General features: G+C 35.6%; 1 protein-coding gene across 1 annotated transcript; it reads right to left on the bottom strand.

Annotated features, from left to right (window-relative positions):
• Positions 1–1,263: 1,263 nt before the first annotated feature.
• LOC124843813 (alanine-tRNA ligase) lies at positions 1,264–18,748 on the bottom strand. Its single transcript, XM_088115992.1, has 9 exons — positions 18,442–18,748; positions 18,206–18,272; positions 18,025–18,102; positions 17,559–17,611; positions 10,467–10,550; positions 7,945–7,997; positions 7,791–7,855; positions 7,624–7,682; positions 1,264–1,853 (listed from the first exon to the last, which is right to left on the bottom strand). Exons 1-9 carry the CDS (start codon positions 18,676–18,678, stop codon positions 1,764–1,766), a joined length of 786 nt encoding a protein of 261 aa, XP_087972118.1. The 5' UTR covers positions 18,679–18,748; the 3' UTR covers positions 1,264–1,763.
• Between the last annotated feature and the right edge of the window lie 282 nt (positions 18,749–19,030).

Raw genomic sequence — 19,030 nt, 5'->3', positions numbered from 1 at the left:
AAGTCTTTCCAAGGCTTGACATAATAAGTGTCAAGTAGTTGTCTATGTGAAACAAACTTTAACTCGTTTTTCTAAGAAATTGTTAATGTGACAAAGTTTTATGAATCTTTTTAGTAGATAAAGAAAACAATCATTCTCTACAACGTAGAATAAACATAACGATATTTGTGAATATTATATTAATTTAAGGTCATACACTTGTCATCTAAGCAAACACTTTGCTTGTCAAAGGTAAAAAGGACTACACAATTTTGCATCGCCTAATAGATAACATTTGCATCTTACATGATTTGATATGAAAGAAAACATGGTCTAAAAAATTATAGTTTAATCGCATCTTGTACTTTATTGTTTGTATAGCACTTAATCAAAACATAAACTATTAAACTTTTCTCCAAAAACATCCAAACGTGAACTCACTGAGGAGGGCACAATGAAGATTAATGGAGGTTGAAAGTTATAAAATAAAAAAGATAAAATAGACATTTAAAAAAATAGAGGTGCATGAGGAAATTATTGGGGTGCATTTCCGTCCATTTCATCATCATCAATTTGAAAACACTGAATAGATTGGAAAGGAATAATACCGTCCTTGTAGAATAAAACAAGTCAGTTGTACATGCTTGTAACATTGTTCTATGATGTCTATTAAAACAAACAATTAAGAATGAGATTCTGTTATCAAAACGGGAAAAAACGAAATGAAAAGTTAGAAGAAAGAAAGATAAAATAAATAAAAATTAACTAGGATTCAAGAAATCAAACTAAGTTAGAAAAGAGAGTATGGTTCCCTTTTAAAGCTCAAATTTACCTTTACATTTCGATGAGAAATTTAAAAAGTAATTTATTTTGGGAAATTAAAAATGAGAGGTATATTGCTGGAATGAGAAGTTTATGAAAATAACTAATTTTTAAACTTCTGAAATCGTTTTATTTATTTAAAATTTTAAAAGAAAACCTTGATAAATAAAACATAATTTAAAAATTTTACGTTCATTGTGACATGTCTTCTAATTTTTTTTCTCAACCCATTCTACTCTCTCATTCTTATGTCCCGTCTCTCTCCTCTCTCTCTCTCAATCTTAAATTATAAACTTTTTTAATATTCAAGTTATTTTTCAATTATTAAATATTTAAAAATTACATAATATTTATTAATAGTAAAATTTAATCTTAAAACTTTAAATTATTTAAACAAACATTATTTTTTTGCACAAGACAAATTGAGTTGGCTAAAACATTTAGAAAAAGAAAATTATTAAATTAAAACAAATAACCCAATCCATTAGACTGATTTCCCAACTCAACGCGAGGTTCAACAATTATAAACAAGCAATGCTCAAGGATTTGTAACTTGTAACAACTCCAAAATGTCAAATGAAGTTTTGAACTGAGTCATGCTCATATTGATTTGTAACAAATTCAATATGAACATTCCCAATATGTATGTAAAATGAGTCATACTGATGCATTGTACTACAATGTCACCGTAGCCTACTGAACTTTATAAATTGTGAAAACAGAGACCGCACAAAATTTCATTTCTGTGAAGTTACGCCACTTTATGCGTTTTAATTAACATTCTCTTTACTCTGGGCATGAAACCTCCCTCTCAGGCAAACTTCACGAACCGAAGGGATTTACAATATTATATATTATAATATAACAACAGAATTTTGTTAGTCCTGAAAAGATCACCAGACGATGCTCTTGATCAGAAGACTCAGATGGACTTAAATTAGAAAATGCTGAAGCAGAGTCTCTCAAACCGAGATGCCATAGTTGCTAATTTTGGAGATCTCCTTGGTCAAGGTACTTTTTTCTTTCTTTGCCTCAGAAGCAAGTTGGGAAACCTGTCAACCAGACAATACAAAATTTAAATCACTAAAAGCAAAGTCTGTTGATACTCTATTCCTTAATAGCTGTTATTAGTCGCAACACTCCGTATAAGAAATGTGTTATATTAACATCAACTACAAGTGATGGCTCAGTATGACAGCAAAGGAGTAGTTCATTTTTCAACCTAAGTTATTATTCCAAATTTTCAGCCTAAACCCAGCAGACGCTCAAACACTTGTCTGTCAAGAATTTTTTAATGGACCAAACAAGAAGCAGAAAGCTAGGAAGGTTAACGACAACCATGAGACCAAGTAAAGTTCAAGGAAATCATCCTTTTCAATTACAAAACATTATACAGAAATATAACATCCATTATGAAGCAGATATAAATTAATACCAAAGGTGGAGGGTCAATAGAAGACAAGAAACATGCAATACCTCCAAAAGAAAAAGTGTGATTCCACCATATAAGTGCAGAAGCGATTATCACACCAACTTGCATTTCTCAAACCGTGGAAATTTAGAGTCCATGGATACTTGATTTGGGTGCTTCTCATCATATTTTCGGTATAATTCCCTCATTCTTCCATTTCGTCTCCGAGAGTTCCTCATTTTCTTACTTTAGCCAATGGTCCAAAATTGCTTTCCAGAGAATTGGTCAAGCTTCCATTTCTTCCTTGGATGTAAAAGTGTGTTCTTTTTGTCCCGACTTTTCCTTTTAACCTTATTTCTCTAAGTCAGTTAACTAAGTCATTAAATTATCCAATAAGTTTTTGTGGCAATTTTATTGTTATGAGGGAGTGTGGTATGGGTCAACAAATTAGTAAAAGACATCTCCCAAACTTTTGTATTTTCACTTGGGTCATCCACACTTATCAATATTGAAGAAAATGTTTCCTATCCTAAGCAAACTTCAACTCCTATAGTATGGGGCATGTTTGGAAAGAAAATTTGTTAGACTTTAGTAAACTCGGATCGTAAATATTAAAATATTTATAAATATTATAATAATTTATTGTTATATGATATTATAAATAATTTTTATATTTTTTTATTGAAGTATTATTATTATTATTATTAGTTAATGATATTATATATTTCTAAATATTTTTTTATATTTCCAAACCATTATTTTTATAATAATTTTAATTAATTATATATAACATATTTAATATAATAAAAAGGTGTCTAAACTTTGGCATCCAAAAACCATCTTTGAGGCCCATATGGTCAACAGAAACTCTAAACTCAAAAATCATCTTCCAAGGCCCTCTGCCTTACCAGCCACCGCAACAGTAAAGCAGCATAGGAAGATCCATAAAACAAACCACCAATGTGATGGCGACCAATGGCGATGATGGGTAACGGTAACCTTGGGCAACCTTGTGCGACAGCAACGCATGGCCAAACAGCACAGATAGTGAGCAACAGTGACACAATGTGACAATGAGATGGATTCGCAAGAGACCAAGGAAGCAAAAAACCAGGACAAAAGAGACCATGTCTAAAACCCTAATCTGGAAAATGAGCCTTAAAATGATTTTCTTTTGCGAAAAAAAAAATTGCTATAGTCGAACTTACCAAATCAAGAGCAAACTCACGAGTTCAATCGATTCCACTAATTCCACCTCTGATCCCACGATTCTATTCCAAAACCGAGTTTGCTTCCGAGTTAACTCGAAAGCAGTGAGTGAACATGTAAACTTGTCCGATTTAATGATATAAAAGAGTGTTTCATTCACACTTTTAGGAATAGTAATAAAAGACAAAAAATGGTATAAAAGAGACATCTTGTGATAGCTAAGACAAACTTGATGAAGACGATTCACCTGGGAGCATTGGACTAGTCATTTTGGAACCTACTTGATGGAATAAACATCTTGGACATACGAGGAGAAGAAAAGAGTTTGTACAAAAAATGTATTAGCATACATATTGTACTTATTGGTTTTTGGAGAGTAAAAACAATACCCGTTTTGAAGTCGAGAATAGCCCAAGAATACACATTTAACCACATTGGCAAAGAGTTTATCCAACCATAGAGATAAATAATAACCAAAACCTACACAACAAAAAACGTGGGGGAAACATGAAGGAGATGATCATTTGGGAAGAAAAAATGGGATAAGGAACTTTATTGTTGAAGAAAAGGACATTCTATTAATAAGAATACAAACTTTTTAAGATATCATCACCATAATGATGAACCGATATATTGGCACCAAGCAATTAGGTACGAGCAATCTGAACTAAGTGTCTGCTTTTTCTCTCTACAATACCATTTTATTGAGGTGTGTAAAAACAAGTAAACTGGTATAAAATGTCATGTGAACTTAAAACTGCTGAGAAATTATAATTACTTGGCCAAATTGACTTTTGTTTTCATTCAAAAAAAGAATGTAATGATAGCCGGTAGTTTAGAATGATCTTTCATAAGATATATCCAAGTATATTTGGAATATATATCAATGAAAGTAACAAAATATGTAAAACTAGAAGATTAAACACAACTTGATCCCCAACTATCTGAACGAGTGACTAAAACCATAATTACATCTTGATTAAGACTTTTTAGGGAAAGAAGATCTAGCATGTTTTCCTAGCTAACATCACATTCTAAAATTTGAAGACTATGAAGTGCAATGATCATTTTTTAATTTTGACAAGTGAAGATGTCTCAAACGATCATGTAAAAGTTTAGCAATTGCAAATGAAAAATAAGATATGTGTGGCTATGAGAATTACAAGGGATGTCGAGGAGGCCCAGGGCAGGACAAAGGCTGGGATTGGAGCGTGACAAAGAACCCATCGTCTTTGGAACGAACGAACGGTGAGGAGACACGGCCTGGGGCAAATCGCTATAAGCCAAGCCGATCGAGAGTCGCCGAGCGGTCCGGAGCCAATCACTATCACCCAGGCTGATCGGGAGACGCCAAGAGTGTGGGGTCAGTACGGAAGGAGGGTAGTGATAATAATGGGAGAAACACCAGGAATATGCCTTATTCAGAATCCCTAAAACGGAGAGAGGAGAGAAGGTGTATCAGGTGTGGGGGACCGTTCGGTCCTGGTCACCACTGCTCGGACAAGAGCTTGAGAGTCGTGATATTGGCGGATGACGAGGAGGAATTGCCACCACCCAAACCCCCAAACTTTAATTGAAGAGGAGCCATGAGATCAAGCTCCCCCGGTTCCAACCTTGAGGACAAGATTGTTCTGCAGCGGAGTGTAATGATATGATACTAGGTGATAGGATAGAAGGCAGGGGAGTCGAACATTAGGAGGTAGGGGAGCCGAACGGTAGGAGGCGAGGGGAAGCAAGCCGAACGGTGGAAGGCGGTGAAGAGCTGAAGCCGATCGGTTGAAGAGTGACCATCCTAACTGGGACAGCGGTTAGGATAGGCGGAAAATATTTAGAAATAATTATAGTAAATAAGGCCATATCCTAGGGAAATATTCAGTATAAGTTAATTATAGTAAATAAGGCTATATCCTAGGAAGTTAATTATAGTAAATAGAATTATATCCTAGAAAAATATTCAGTATAAGTTAATTATAGTAAATAGAATTATATTCTAGGGAAATATTTAATATAAATAAAGCTAGATGCTATTGTTTAGGGCATGCTTTTGATTATTGAGTTTGTTGACAGGCGGCCTGTGAGGGAGGTTATGCTCCCAAGTAATTGAAGGAGGTTATGCTCCCAGTTATTGTTTATTATTGTTTATTCACATATTACCATCAATAAAAAAAGATTCATTCATCCATTATCATTCATTCATTGTCTTTTCTACTTATTGTGATCATGTTTAATTACATTTCCTACTCGGATACGTAACACTCACCCTTCAAAATTCTCCAATATGAGGGGTGAGAAAAAATTTCCCTTCCCCTTCCTTGCAAATAACCAAACCAAATAAGGTAAAATTTAGAAAAAAAAAACATTATTGGGTATTTTCATATATGCTAACAAGGAGAAGCCAAACAACCCTAGTTTAGAAGCTATGTAAGACAGAAAAAAAACACAGATGGATTCAAGTGAGGACAGCATGATCAACATATATATGCTTAGGTAAATAGATTGGAACAAACGAGGAGGTCAATGACAGTTACAAGGGCAGCATCTGGGAACACATGCTGAAGAAGTTGTTAATGCAAAAACATGAGGTCTCATTACTAAATGAAGACTGACAAAGCACAATGGGTTAGTCAACTGGAAGATCCTTGGCTGTCCAAGACAACTATCAACTATGCTAAACTGGCACCAATAACAACAGCTGGACAGTTAGACTGTCGGCTAGAGGGAGCTTTGAGTTTTTGAAATGCCAAGCCACCATGAAATGAGCTTTGATATCAACTTAAGAATCAAAATATGTTAGGTTCCTAGATAGAGGAAACCTGGAAAAACCCACTGCAACCACCTATACTCACTGCGTAGAACTATTATTATTGATTCTGAGCACAACTACAGTATGAGAGCAGCCAAGGGACAATGTTCCCTTCACACAGGATGCCAAAGATCCTGTTAACCCTTCTCCAAACTATCAAAAATCGTCCCCTGCACACAAAGACCCCCCAACTATATGTAGGAAGCCTCACTCACCCTAATAACCTACTAACAACTACTTTTTAATATTTTTCCTCCTAACATATACATTACATATCCTATCAAAATATGATAGAGAAAAATGTTTCAAGATTCTCTCAACTTGGATTTATATCACAAATCTATATAAGTAATCCCATGATTTTGGGATTAGGTTAGGTATTTACAGCATGCTTTTTAATCTGAATATGTACTCGTTTTCAATTTTAAAAAGGAAATATGTTAGGTTTCTTGAAACCAGAAATCTGAAAACACACACAGAAACACTGCAACAGCCTTGTTGTATTATTCTTGAAAATACAAGAATAAGAGAGCCCTCTCTCCTCCAAGGGTTTCCCCTTCACAAAGAGCCTAAGCTCAATCTACAAAACTCTCCAAAAAGTCCCCTCCCTAGACAACCCTTTCCCTATTTAAAGACTCCTCCTAATCTGAACATAACACCCCACCAGGACAGTTATCCTACCCCCTGCTTCCTAACTGTCCTAGCAGACCCCCAAACCCCTCTCAACTATATTTTGTTATTGTCTTCCCTTCCTTCTAATGTCCACATTCATATCCTATCAAAATAACAGATGGAAAAAGCTCAACTGATGGGTTTCTGGAAAAGAGACCTATCCAGCCCACTCACACACACCAGCAAACAAGAACTCAGATGGAAAAAAAGATAGTGTTTCTGTATTGCCAAACAAACAATGTACAAGTATAGTGATATCTACGGGAGCCTAATCCCCCTCCACAGGTCAAAGTCCTGTCTTTACAAAAAGAATACTAACTACCCTCAAACAAAAATACAAGAGCTCTATTTATAGCAGCTCATTCCCACCTCTTCCTAACTGTTATTACAGTCAGGCTTCTAAACAACTCCCCCCCTTACCTTTCTAACTTTCTCTACTCTTCCTTCTCCTCTCATAAACCTTCCATACTCTATCATCAACAGATCTAAATAATCACAAGTTGAGTTATGCCCAATCCTATAATTAAACTAATGCCTGATTGGGTCTTGTAAGTATGTATTGAATTCTTATATATTATAGCTACAATTATTTCACGTTAAGAATGTCTAAAATGAAGTTAAAAAAATTTTTACATATTTCATGATGCTATTTCATGGGTTGAGCTCTTGAAAACTTTCATCTAAACCTAAGCAATGAGACACCGGACTCTGCTAATAGAATAATTACCTGTGATCGGAAAAGGGATGCTTCTCTTTTAGGGAGTTCTCCAAGGATATCTTTCAAACCTAGCATACCAAGACCAAGCCAAAACATCAAAACCAAAAGTGAAAGGTCCCTCTACTAACTTATTAGGTTGGGTATCCTTATAAAAGAAATTACAATATTTTGCTTACCATGTGCTCGTCTTTCAACTTTATGTGCTGAGTGAATCACATTCCGGATCTGCTTTCCTGCTTGTCTGTTATTATAAATTAGAAATATTTAAAAATTATTGTTATCAATGCATAAATACAAAACCATTCGGCTCCTCTTCCAAAAGTTGCAAACCTGAGTTTCGTCCTTCCATGTAAGAATTGCTCCTCTGCATGTAATGCACTCTTCTGAAAACAACAAGTATACCATTAATATTTGAACAGAAATACCAGTCAAAGTGACGAGATGATTTAATTTCTTTCTTTAAACCAAAGAATCAAGTCTTTCCAAGAACCAAAGAGAGAAAAATTTGGAAAGAAAGAATGATTTACTGCACTAAAGAACAGAAAGACAAATACACAAGTGTATACCCAAAGGAGCACTCTCCTTCCACACTGGGTTTCCAGTCTATTACACAAAACAGAGAGATAACCCTCCCAGATGGACCAAGAGGGTTTACTTTTACCTGTAGGTTAATCAAACCCCATAACTAACCAAGACCCACAAATCCCTCCTCTTATTCTTTTTTCTAACATATACTTTAAAGTCTGTTTGGGTAGTTCACTCTCTTGCCAAATAGATTATCTCGAATTCATAGGTCAATCCCATGATATTAAAGGGATAGTGTAAAGTCATACTCCCCATAAGAATCTTTAAGAGTATCGCCTTTGTTATGTAGAATGCCAACATTTATCTCAGTCAAATTACTAGGTCAATGAGTCACTACTAAGTCCCTAGCCACATTGCATCAAATTAGCAGGGTACCCTATCTCCTAATCATAATTGTTTTGAGAAGTTAGTGTTGAAATTTCATCAATTGGATATATGGATAAAATACAGTCCCCAAAGAGCTAGGGCAATTCTTACCTCACTAAGCAATTTTGTGGAACTAATTTTGGCCCTAAGATCGAATTCTATCTTGGATCTAGTATAGTAACACTAGCATTGCCATGATTCAGACATCAATGAGACGGCCTCTAGCACCATCATTAGATTGTAATGCACTGTTTAGCCCTGTATTGATTAGAAATATGACCTATATAATATTTATAAAATTTGGAGTATTTTAGGAGAGGATTTTGATGGAAGTGATGAGAAGATGCTTCGGAAAATTGAGGGTTCCACCCATTTGAAAAGGAGGTTATCCATTTCCACCTAGTAATTTTATATGGATGTCAATATCCAAATCTCTTAGCTAAGGCTTTGGTGGATTTTTTCCGTTGATTGTTGATATTATACAAAATGTAAATAGAGTTCAATATTGTATATTTACATTCTAAGGTAATTTGGGTGATAGTAAATCCCGTGTCTTTCTCTTACAAAATACTTTAAGTCTAACTCAACTCAACCATATAAAACTAACTTATTAGGTGAGGATTGACTCCACTTATATATCATATTTTAACACTATTTCTAGTTGATGTGGGACTTGGGTGTTTTCCCAATGCACCCTCACGTGCAACATTATTGGATTTGGTACATGTATAATATAATGAGTGACTCTTAATAGAATCAAGATAAGAAGCTCTGATACCATCTTATAAAGTTGGTTTACTGCAGTTGAGTTTGTGAAAATTTCAGTATATAAATCTCCCTCTCCCTCTCCCTCCCCCTCTCCCTCTCCCTCTCCCTCTCTCTCCCCCTCCCCCCTCCCCCCTCCCCCCCTCCTCTCCCTCTCCCTCTCCCTCTCCCTCTCCCTCTCCCTCTCCCTCTCTCTCCCTCTATCATTTCGCTTTTGCTATGATCGCAATTATTGCATGAGTAGATGAGGCTGCAAGTGACGATGAAGCTAGACCTTAAGAGAGTTGGTTGAAGTGGAAGACAAGAGTACTAGATATATGATATAGTATATATATTGTGTAGTGATACTCTCTCTTTTTGCAGTAATATTCAGAGGCTAGTTTCTTTTGAAAAACATAGGACCTTAATTACACTTTATATATATATATATACACACACACACACGCTATGTACTTTGGTGTGACCAGATTTGCTTAATGCCAGTAAATGCAGTAATCTTAAAGATAGTTTTCTACTATTTTTAGGATGTTATAGGTTGCCCTTATTAAATAATTTGAATGTTTTGGTACATTATTAACATTGTTTTGAAAATTCAACAAAAGAAACTAAATAAATTACTTTTATTGGTCTGTGTTTTTATGTAAGAAGATTTTTATATTAAAGACTAGATGGAGTATCTTGTAATAACTACTACAGTTTTTTATTTTTAAAACGCACCCAATAGTGTCTGTTGTTAAAGGAGCTTGTCTCTTCCCAACAATGAGCTAGGACATGTCATTCTTGGATTCAATAATGAGCTAGGACTTGTGATTCCTAGATTTTATCTTTGAAAAGACAATGATATTATTCTACAGAGACCAAACTTCTTTTTGATAGAACAATTGATGTAAATGCATCTTGACCTTCTGAAAATATGCTTGAGTGATAGTTCCACCAGACAGAATGGATTTATAATATAAGAGAATTACAAGGATAATTAATGGCAAATCAATATACAAGAGAACAATAAGATACCACTATAATCTAAGATGCATGGAATCTATATCACAGAAACTGTTAATGCATGAAATATTGAAAATTAAATATTACAAGCTCTGTAAGACTATACTCCCATATCAAATGAGATATAGTTTTACCTCCAACTTTTCACCTTCAGCCTTTAAAAGTTGAATTGATTGTCGCAACTCTTTAACTTCAGCATGGGCTCTAGAAATCATAGACTGCATCCAAAAACAAATGCCAATGGTATAATCGAGGTTACTGTGCAGATTTGCATGGTCTTCAACACATGCATATCATTGGATTTCTAGTGAACAAAATGCGAGCATTTTTCACAACCAAGTGAAAAGAAAATAATGAGTTTTATAACATTCGTTTGTATTACAAATCACAACTCACATTGATGTCCACTTCAATTGATACTAATATTTATAGTAAAAAGATAAGGAACTGAGTATTATGAGATGCCTAAGTCCCACACTGAGTAGTATGGATGCTCAGTTCTTCCCATTTTAGCCAGCTTTTGTGGGTTCCCTAGGTACTTGGGTGTTTCACAATTGATATCAAAATTCTTTGTCAGTGTCTCAAGAAGGAATGTTAGGATATTTATCTTATTTATCATCACTATATTATGTCAAGGATTACCCTATTTATCATTATTATATTGTGTCTATGGTTACCCTATTTATCATTATTATATTGTGTCTAGGGTTACCCTATTTATCATGTACTCTTATATCAATTTATTTTTATAAATAAAAAATTATGAGAGGGATCAATCAAGCCCTCTAGAATTATTTTACAGTTTAATTCTCAAGTTGGTATTACAGCGAGTCGATCCCGTTCTAGTTTCTGTCTCGTAGCATCTGTCTGGCGCCACAGTCCGGCGTCGCTCGCCACCGTCTGCCGCCGGCCACCGCCGCTGACCACCGGCCGTCGTCCGCCGACGTCATAGATTCGTCCGTATAAACCCTTAGGGTTTTCTTGTTCCTCGTTGGTACTATTCGTCTTCTTCAGAGATGGTGTCTAGCAGTACTTCCATTTCGAAGACTGAAACTTCCACTTTTAAGTTTTCCGAGGATTAATATCAAGAGTATTTAAGGTTAAAGTCTAACAGCTTGGCACACACATCTCAATCTCCGAGTACATCAATAGCCTACGTTTCTCAATCTATGGAAGGTCAAACTTCATGGGTAATTGACTTAGGTGCTTCTGATCACATTTACGGGAATACCTCTTTGTTCTCATCTATTTCCTTTCGAGAAAAACTTCATTTCATAACCCTTGCAAATGGATCTAAAACTTCCTCCAAAGGAGTCGGTCATGTTTCTTTGTCTCCCTCCCTCAATCCCAACTCTGTCCTTTTTGTTCCTAATTGTCCTTTTAATTTAATTTCCTTAAGCCAGTTGACCAAAATGTTAAATTGTTCAATAACCTTTGATCATAAATCTTTTGTTATAAGGGAGTGTGGTTCGGGGAGACAGATTGGAGAAGGATATGAAGTTGGCGGATTATACCATTTTGGATCTCATCCAAGGGTGTCCTGTGTTGCTGCTCTTAATCCTAAATTGCTACATGATTGACTTGGCCATCCTCATTTGTCCAAATTAAAAAAGATGTGTCTTGAACTTAGTGGTTTCCAAACCTTAGAATGTGAGTCATGTCAATTAGGAAAACATGTTAGATTTTCCTTTCCTAAAAGGTCTCAATCAATATGTAATTCTAGTTTTCCGTCATCCATTCTAGTATATGGGGAGCTAGTTGTATCACCTCCTTTGGTTTTAGATATTTTGAATATTCAAGATGTACTTAGGTTTATCTTATGAAAAATCATTCTGAATTGTTAGCTATCTTTACATCCTTTTTGAATGAAATCAAGAATCAATTTGGTCAAGTAATCAAAATATTAAGAAGTGATAATGCAAAAGAGTATTTCTCATCCTCCTTTTTTGCCATCGTGAGTTCCCATGGTATCTTACATCAGTCTACTTTTCCTCATACACCGCAGCAAAATGGTACAGTAGAACGAAAAAATAAACACTTGGTTGAAATTGCCCGTACCCTTTTGCTTGGTGCCCATATTCATGTTTATCACTGAGGGATGTCATCTTAACAGCATGTTATCTTATTAATAGGATGCCCTCCTCCTCTCTTGATAATAAAGTCCCTTTCTCCATTTTGTTTCCTAACGATCCTCTCTTTCATACATCTCCCCGAGTGTTTGGCTGTGTATATTTTGTTCATGACATGTCTCCAGGTCGACAAACTCTCCGCTCGCGCTCTCAAATGTGTCTTCTTAGGCTATTCTCAACTTCAAAAAGGATATTGGTGTTACTCTCCTGAAACTAAGAAGTATTACATGTTTGCCAATGTCACATTCTTTGAACAGACTCCTTACTTCTCTCCATCTGCTCAGGATGTTTCTATCCTCCAGCAGGTCCTTCCTATTCCAATGGCTGAGTCAAGTAGTTCCATTGTCTCTGTCATTCCAAGTATTGATCACAATCCTCCTACACTCGTTTCTCCACATACTCAGATCATCCTATACAAGGCCCCAATGGATAGTCCACCTCCCCAAGACAATGGTGAATCTCCTACTTCAGATTCTTCTCACTCGTCACCTCCTCTCACGCCTCCTGGTGAAAATGATTCAGCATGGCCTATTGCCCTCAGAAAAGGTACTCGCTCCATTCGAAACTCTTATCTCATATATAATTTTCTTAGCTATCATCGATTGTCACCCTCCTATTTTTCTCTTTTATCCTTAGTGTCCTCTGTTGTTATACCCAAGAATGTGAAAGAAGCACTTGATCATCTGGGACGGCGACAAGCTATGATTGCAGAAATGCAGGCTCTTGACCACAGTAATCTTGGGAGCTGATGTCCCTTCCCCCGGGCAAAAAGGCGGTTAGTTGTCGATGGGTGTATGCAGTTAGAGTCGGCCCTGATGGTGAAATCGATCGACTCAAAGCTCGGCTTGTTGCAAAAGGTTACACTCAGGTTTATGATCTTGATTATTGTGACATTTTCTCTCCTATAGCCAAGGTGACTACTATTCGCCTCTTCTTTGCCATGGCAGCCGTTCGTCACTGACCACTTCATCAATTGGATATCAAGAATGCCTTCTTACATGGTGATCTTGAGGAAGAAGTTTATATGGAGCAACCTCCTGGGTTTGTTGCTCAGGGGAGTCTAGTATGGTATGCAAACTGCATCGATCTCTATATGGCCTCAAGCAATCTCCACGTGCTTGGTTCGGAAAGTTTAGCTCCATTGTTCAAAAATTTGGGCTAAAACGCATTGAAGCAGACCATTCGGTTTTTTACTGTCATTTTTCTCTCGGGAAATGTGTTTACTTAATAGTATATGTTGATGATATTGTCATCACAGGAAATGATGCTGTTGGAATATCACAACTAAAAGAGTACTTGTGTGGACATTTTCATACCAAGGATCTTGGAAGTCTCAAATACTTCTTAGGCATTGAAGTAGCGCAATCAAAAGATGGAGTTGTAATCTCCCAAAGGAAGTATGCTCTTGATATATTACAAGAAACAGGCATGATTGATTGCAGACCGATAGATAGTCTCATGGACCCAAACCAGAAATTAAGGACAAAAGAAGGTGAATTATTCTCCGATCCAGAGAGCTATAGGAGGCTGGTTGGAAAACTGATTTATCTCACTATTACAAGGCCAGATCTATCCTTTGCAATTGGAGTGGTTAGTCAGTTCATGCAGGCTCCATGTGTTGACCATTGGAATGCTCTCATTCGCATTCTAAGGTATGTAAAGAAGGCTCCCGGACAAGGATTGTTATATGAAGATAAAGGAAGCATTCAGGTCTCTGGGTATTGTGATGCAGATTGGGCAGGTTCACCTATTGATAGACGGTTTACTACAGGATATTGTGTTTTTCTGGGAGGAAACGTTATTTCATGGAAAAGTAAGAAACAGAATGTAGTAGCTCGATCAACTGCGGAAGCCGAGTATAGGGCAATGGCATCACTAACATGTGAACTTCTATGGGTGAAACAATTCCTTCAAGAGGTTAAATTTTGTGACATCCATACTATGAAGATGTATTGCGACAATCAAGCTGCTCTCCACATTGCATCAAATCTAGTGTTTCACGAGAGGACTAAACATATAGAAATTGATTGTCATTTTGTTCGTGAAAATTTGTTGACTAAAGAAATATGTACTGAGTTTATTGGGTCAAACGATCAACTCGCAGATGTATTGAACAAGTCATTAAGGGGTCCTCGGATTGAGTTTATTTGTTCCAAGCTTGGTACATACAATTTGTATGCTCCAGCTTGAGGGGGAGTGTTAGGATATTTATCCTATTTTATCATCATTATATTGTGTCAAGGGTTACCCTATTTATCATCATTATATTGTGTTAAGGGTTACCCTATTTATCATGATTATATTGTGTCTAGGATTACCCTATTTATCATGATTATATTGTGTCTAGGGTTACCCTATTTATCATGTACTTTTGTATCAATTTATTCTTATAAATAGAAGATTGTGAGAGGGATCAATCAAGCCCTCTAGAATTATTTTACAATTTAATTCTCAAGTAGTCCCATAGACCCAAACCAGAAATTAAGGACAGAAGAAAGTGAATTATTCTCCGATCCAGAGAGGTATAGGAGGCTGGTTGGAAAACTGATTAATCTTACTATTACAAGGCCAGATCTATCCTTTGCAGTTGGAGTGGTTAGTCAGTTCGTGCAAGCTCCATGTGTTGACCATTGAAATGTTCTCATTCGCATTCTAAGATATCTAAAGAAGGCTCCCGGGCAAGGATTGTTATATGAAGATAAAGGAAGCATTCAGGTCTCTGGGTATTGTGATGCAGATTGGGCAGGTTCACCTATTGATAGACGGTCTACTACAGTATATTGTGTTTTTCTAGGAGGAAATATTATTTCTTGGAAAAGTAAGAAACATAATGTAGTAGCTCGATCAACCTTATAGGGCAATGGCGTCACTAACATGTGAACTTATATGGGTGAAACAATTCCTTCAAGAGCTTAAATTTTGTTACATCCATGCTATGAAGATGTATTGTGACAATCAAACTGCTCTCCACATTGCATCAAATCCAGTGTTTCACGAGAGGACTAAACATATAGAAATTGATTGTCATTTTGTTCGTGAAAAGTTGTTGACTAAAGAAATATGTACTGAGTTTATTGGGTCAAACGATCAACTCGCAGATGTATTGACCAAGTCATTAAGGGGTCCTCGGATTGAGTTTATTTGTTCCAAGCTTGGTACATACAATTTGTATGCTCCAGCTTGAGGGGGAGTGTTAGGATATTTATCCTATTTATCATCATTATATTGTGTCAAGGATTATCCTATTTATCATGATTATATTTTGTCTAGGGTTACCCTATTTATCATGTACTCTTATATCAATTTATTTTTATAAATAGAAGATTATGAGAGGGATCAATCAAGCCCTCTAGAATTATTTTACAGTTTAATTCTCAAGTAGGAATACCTATACAGGGTCCTTACTAGTGAAAGGTTCTAACTAATGAATAGGAACAAGGATATTACAAGGTGCCTAAGTACCAAATTTGAAAGGTGGGTTTCCCAAAGTGCTAGGATGCATCAATTAGTATGGGAGTTGGTTGTTAGTATATCAGAAAGGACTGCCTATGGAGGACTCTGATCACTGAAGTATTATGACCAACAAAGAAGTTGAGTAAAATGTCAACGAGTAAACTGTTGTAGTGTGAAAACCTCCTAGACTTGGTATTATCGGGTGCCTAAGTACCATATCAAGTAGTATGGCATGTTTGGTGAAGTATTTAACTGCTTGATTCCCCCACTTAAAAGCTAGCTTTGGAGTGTGAGTTCCCCAGTCCAAATGCTTGGATGTTTATCATAATATTATGCCAGTTTGTACATTAGTGAGTAAAAGTTCTAAGCTCTACTATTTTTGCATATGGACTACAATTAATAAAAGGTTTAATTACTATTTTGGTTCCTATATTTTGGTCTTTGATTTGTTTTGGTCCAAACATTTTTTTTTATTCAATCAAGTCTCATTATGTGTTAAATCGATTCAAAGTGATTCCTTCCACTAAATTGACATTAATGTTGTTTGGAAGGTGACCATGTGCCAGTCTAATAAAAGGTTTAGTTATTAATTTGGTTCCTATAGTCCATATATTCTTTTTTGGAGTCAATTGAGTCCCTATTGTTAGAATAAATGATCTTTAATAAGATTTATTCTTAGGTGCGGCTTTGTGCTAAACCTAGTCTTTTAGGAATTCTCTTATGTTCTTGTATCTGACGTATCTCAAGATATTACAAATATGAAACCCTTGAGAGGGGTTTTAAACACACTCTCTCATATTCACTCTAAATCTTTTGTACTTTAATCCCAAGTCCTATATTACCTAAACAGAGACAATGTGATCCCTTTCATGAAATCAACATTATGACCAGGTGAGTCCAAACCCTCTTCTCGCACTATAAACCCTTCTTCTCCGGCAACACCATCCCACCAAAATCACCTCTTTTAGATACAAGATCAACTCCTTTATTCCAATACAAAAAAGGACACATGAACCAGTTGTGACTTTTGGATTTGTTTCCAAAATCCGTGGGGAACAATGCTGATGAAAAAGGGACCATATTATTTCCATGTAAAAAATATAGGGACTCAACTAATTTAAAAGAAAACTATAAGGATCAATTTACTAATTAAGTCTTTTATTCAACTGACACGTGCACCTTCCAAACAACGTTAATACTAATTAATGAAAAGGCCGCATTGAATTAATTTAATACATAATGGAACTTGATTGAACCAAAAAAAATATTGGGACCAAAACAAATCAAAATACAAAAATATAGGGATCAAAATAGTAATTAAACCATTAATAAAAAGTAAAAAGTAACAAAGGAAAAGTACAAATAAAGCATGTTCATTAATAAAGCTTGTTCCTTCTACCCTTTTTACATTCTTGCTTCAAGGATTGACTGACTTTTTTCCCCGCCTCCATTTAAGTCCAACACAAGTTACACAACAAATTTGAAATTTATATTCACTAGCATTCAAGAGATGGTACTTATAACAGCATAGTAATCGAATGTGTTCCACCATCTTTGATAAACATACAAGTCGTGATTAATTAAACTAAAATCCGGCATCTTTCTCCCTGAAAAGTCAAGAGATATAATGAGGTCATTACTCACCTCTTCATTGACCAAAAGGCGCAAAGTGTTATAGTACAAGACCTGCCGAGGCCCTACAGGATAGCCAAATTTGAAGAAAAATAAATAATTTGCTAATATAATAACATAAGGAACAAATAGAAAAAGGTCAATAACATTGTTTCTGTTAACATAACGTATAGTCAGAAATGATACCATCAGCTTTAAAATCAAGAGTATACGCTCAAACTATGGAATTACCACGTCCAAACATTGTTGTAGCTAAACTAATGACAGATATTATTCCTCCAATGATTTTTTGCACCAAATTACTCCCTCAAATACAAAATCGTCACCCAATTTATACATTACGAAGATTAAAGAGTTACAGGACAAATTGGGACAGTACAATTTGGGGAATTAATAAAAACAGTTAAAGAAGAAATTTACAGATACCCTAAGCAAGAACTAAATTCATAGTTCACTAGTAAAAGGCACAGGATCTCACTCTTAAGTACCACAAGACCCAGGGCAGCAGCAGCTCCACATGTAATCAACGGATGCGAAGCGGCAATAAGTACACCCTCTGCAATGAAACATCAACCACAAAACCCTAAACATGAGAAAGTTCATAAGTAGAAAACAGAAGAAACCTAACGCCAGAAAAACAAAACCACAAAAATGCAAACCTTTGATCTTTCCAAACAAAAGATCTTCATAAGCATTGTACTGAGACTTGAGGTCATCCAAAGAATCCTAAACAGATATCAAAATCATGCAAATGAGATGACGAAAAATTTTGAGAGAATAACCAAACCAAAGGAATGAGTTATGTCATCCAATTATACATTGGCGAATCAAATTTATACATAGGTCATTTTCCTTGTGAATTTTTCCGCGGGAGAGAGAGAGAAAGAGATTTTACCAAGGTCTGGTTAAAATGAGCGTAAGAGGTAGAGCGGATTTGGGCGAAACGGGATTTTGCAGCATCAATTGTTGAATCAACCCTGTCGTTGAAGACCCGGTGGTAAAGCTGGGCTTGCGCAGCAGCGTAATCAATAAACGGCGTCGTTTGATTAAAGATTTGAGGATTGTTGATTTTGGGGTAGTCGTCGGATGCTGGGTGTGTCTCAGATTCCGGTGATTCTGCCACCGACGCCATTGTCAATGGTACTCTTTCTTTTCTTCCGTGCTATTCTCCTCCTCTAACTAGTTTCTGTTATTCTCCTCCTCTTACTGGTTTATGTACTCAAGGGACTTTTTTTGGGATTTTAATAAAACAAAACATTTATTACTTTATTTTAATTTGAACATGTTGTAACCTTGTACAATATATATGTATTTTGAATTGTATAATGATATTTAAAAATATATTTTACATTATACTATAAAAATATATCATTGAAGATGTTTTAGATTTTACAAAATAAAAATATATTTATTAGAAATTATAATAAATTTTTACTATTATAAAATGTGAAATACATTTAATTCTTGGATTAAATATATTTTTA

The sequence above is a fragment of the Vigna umbellata genome, chromosome 5 (genome assembly GCF_029865625.1).
Source record: "Vigna umbellata cultivar VRB3 chromosome 5, Vumbellata_1.0, whole genome shotgun sequence".
NCBI classification, from domain to species: Eukaryota; Viridiplantae; Streptophyta; class Magnoliopsida; order Fabales; family Fabaceae; genus Vigna; species Vigna umbellata.
The sequence above is the reverse complement of the archived record's forward strand: the minus strand, read 5'-3'. Positions and strand labels throughout refer to the sequence as shown.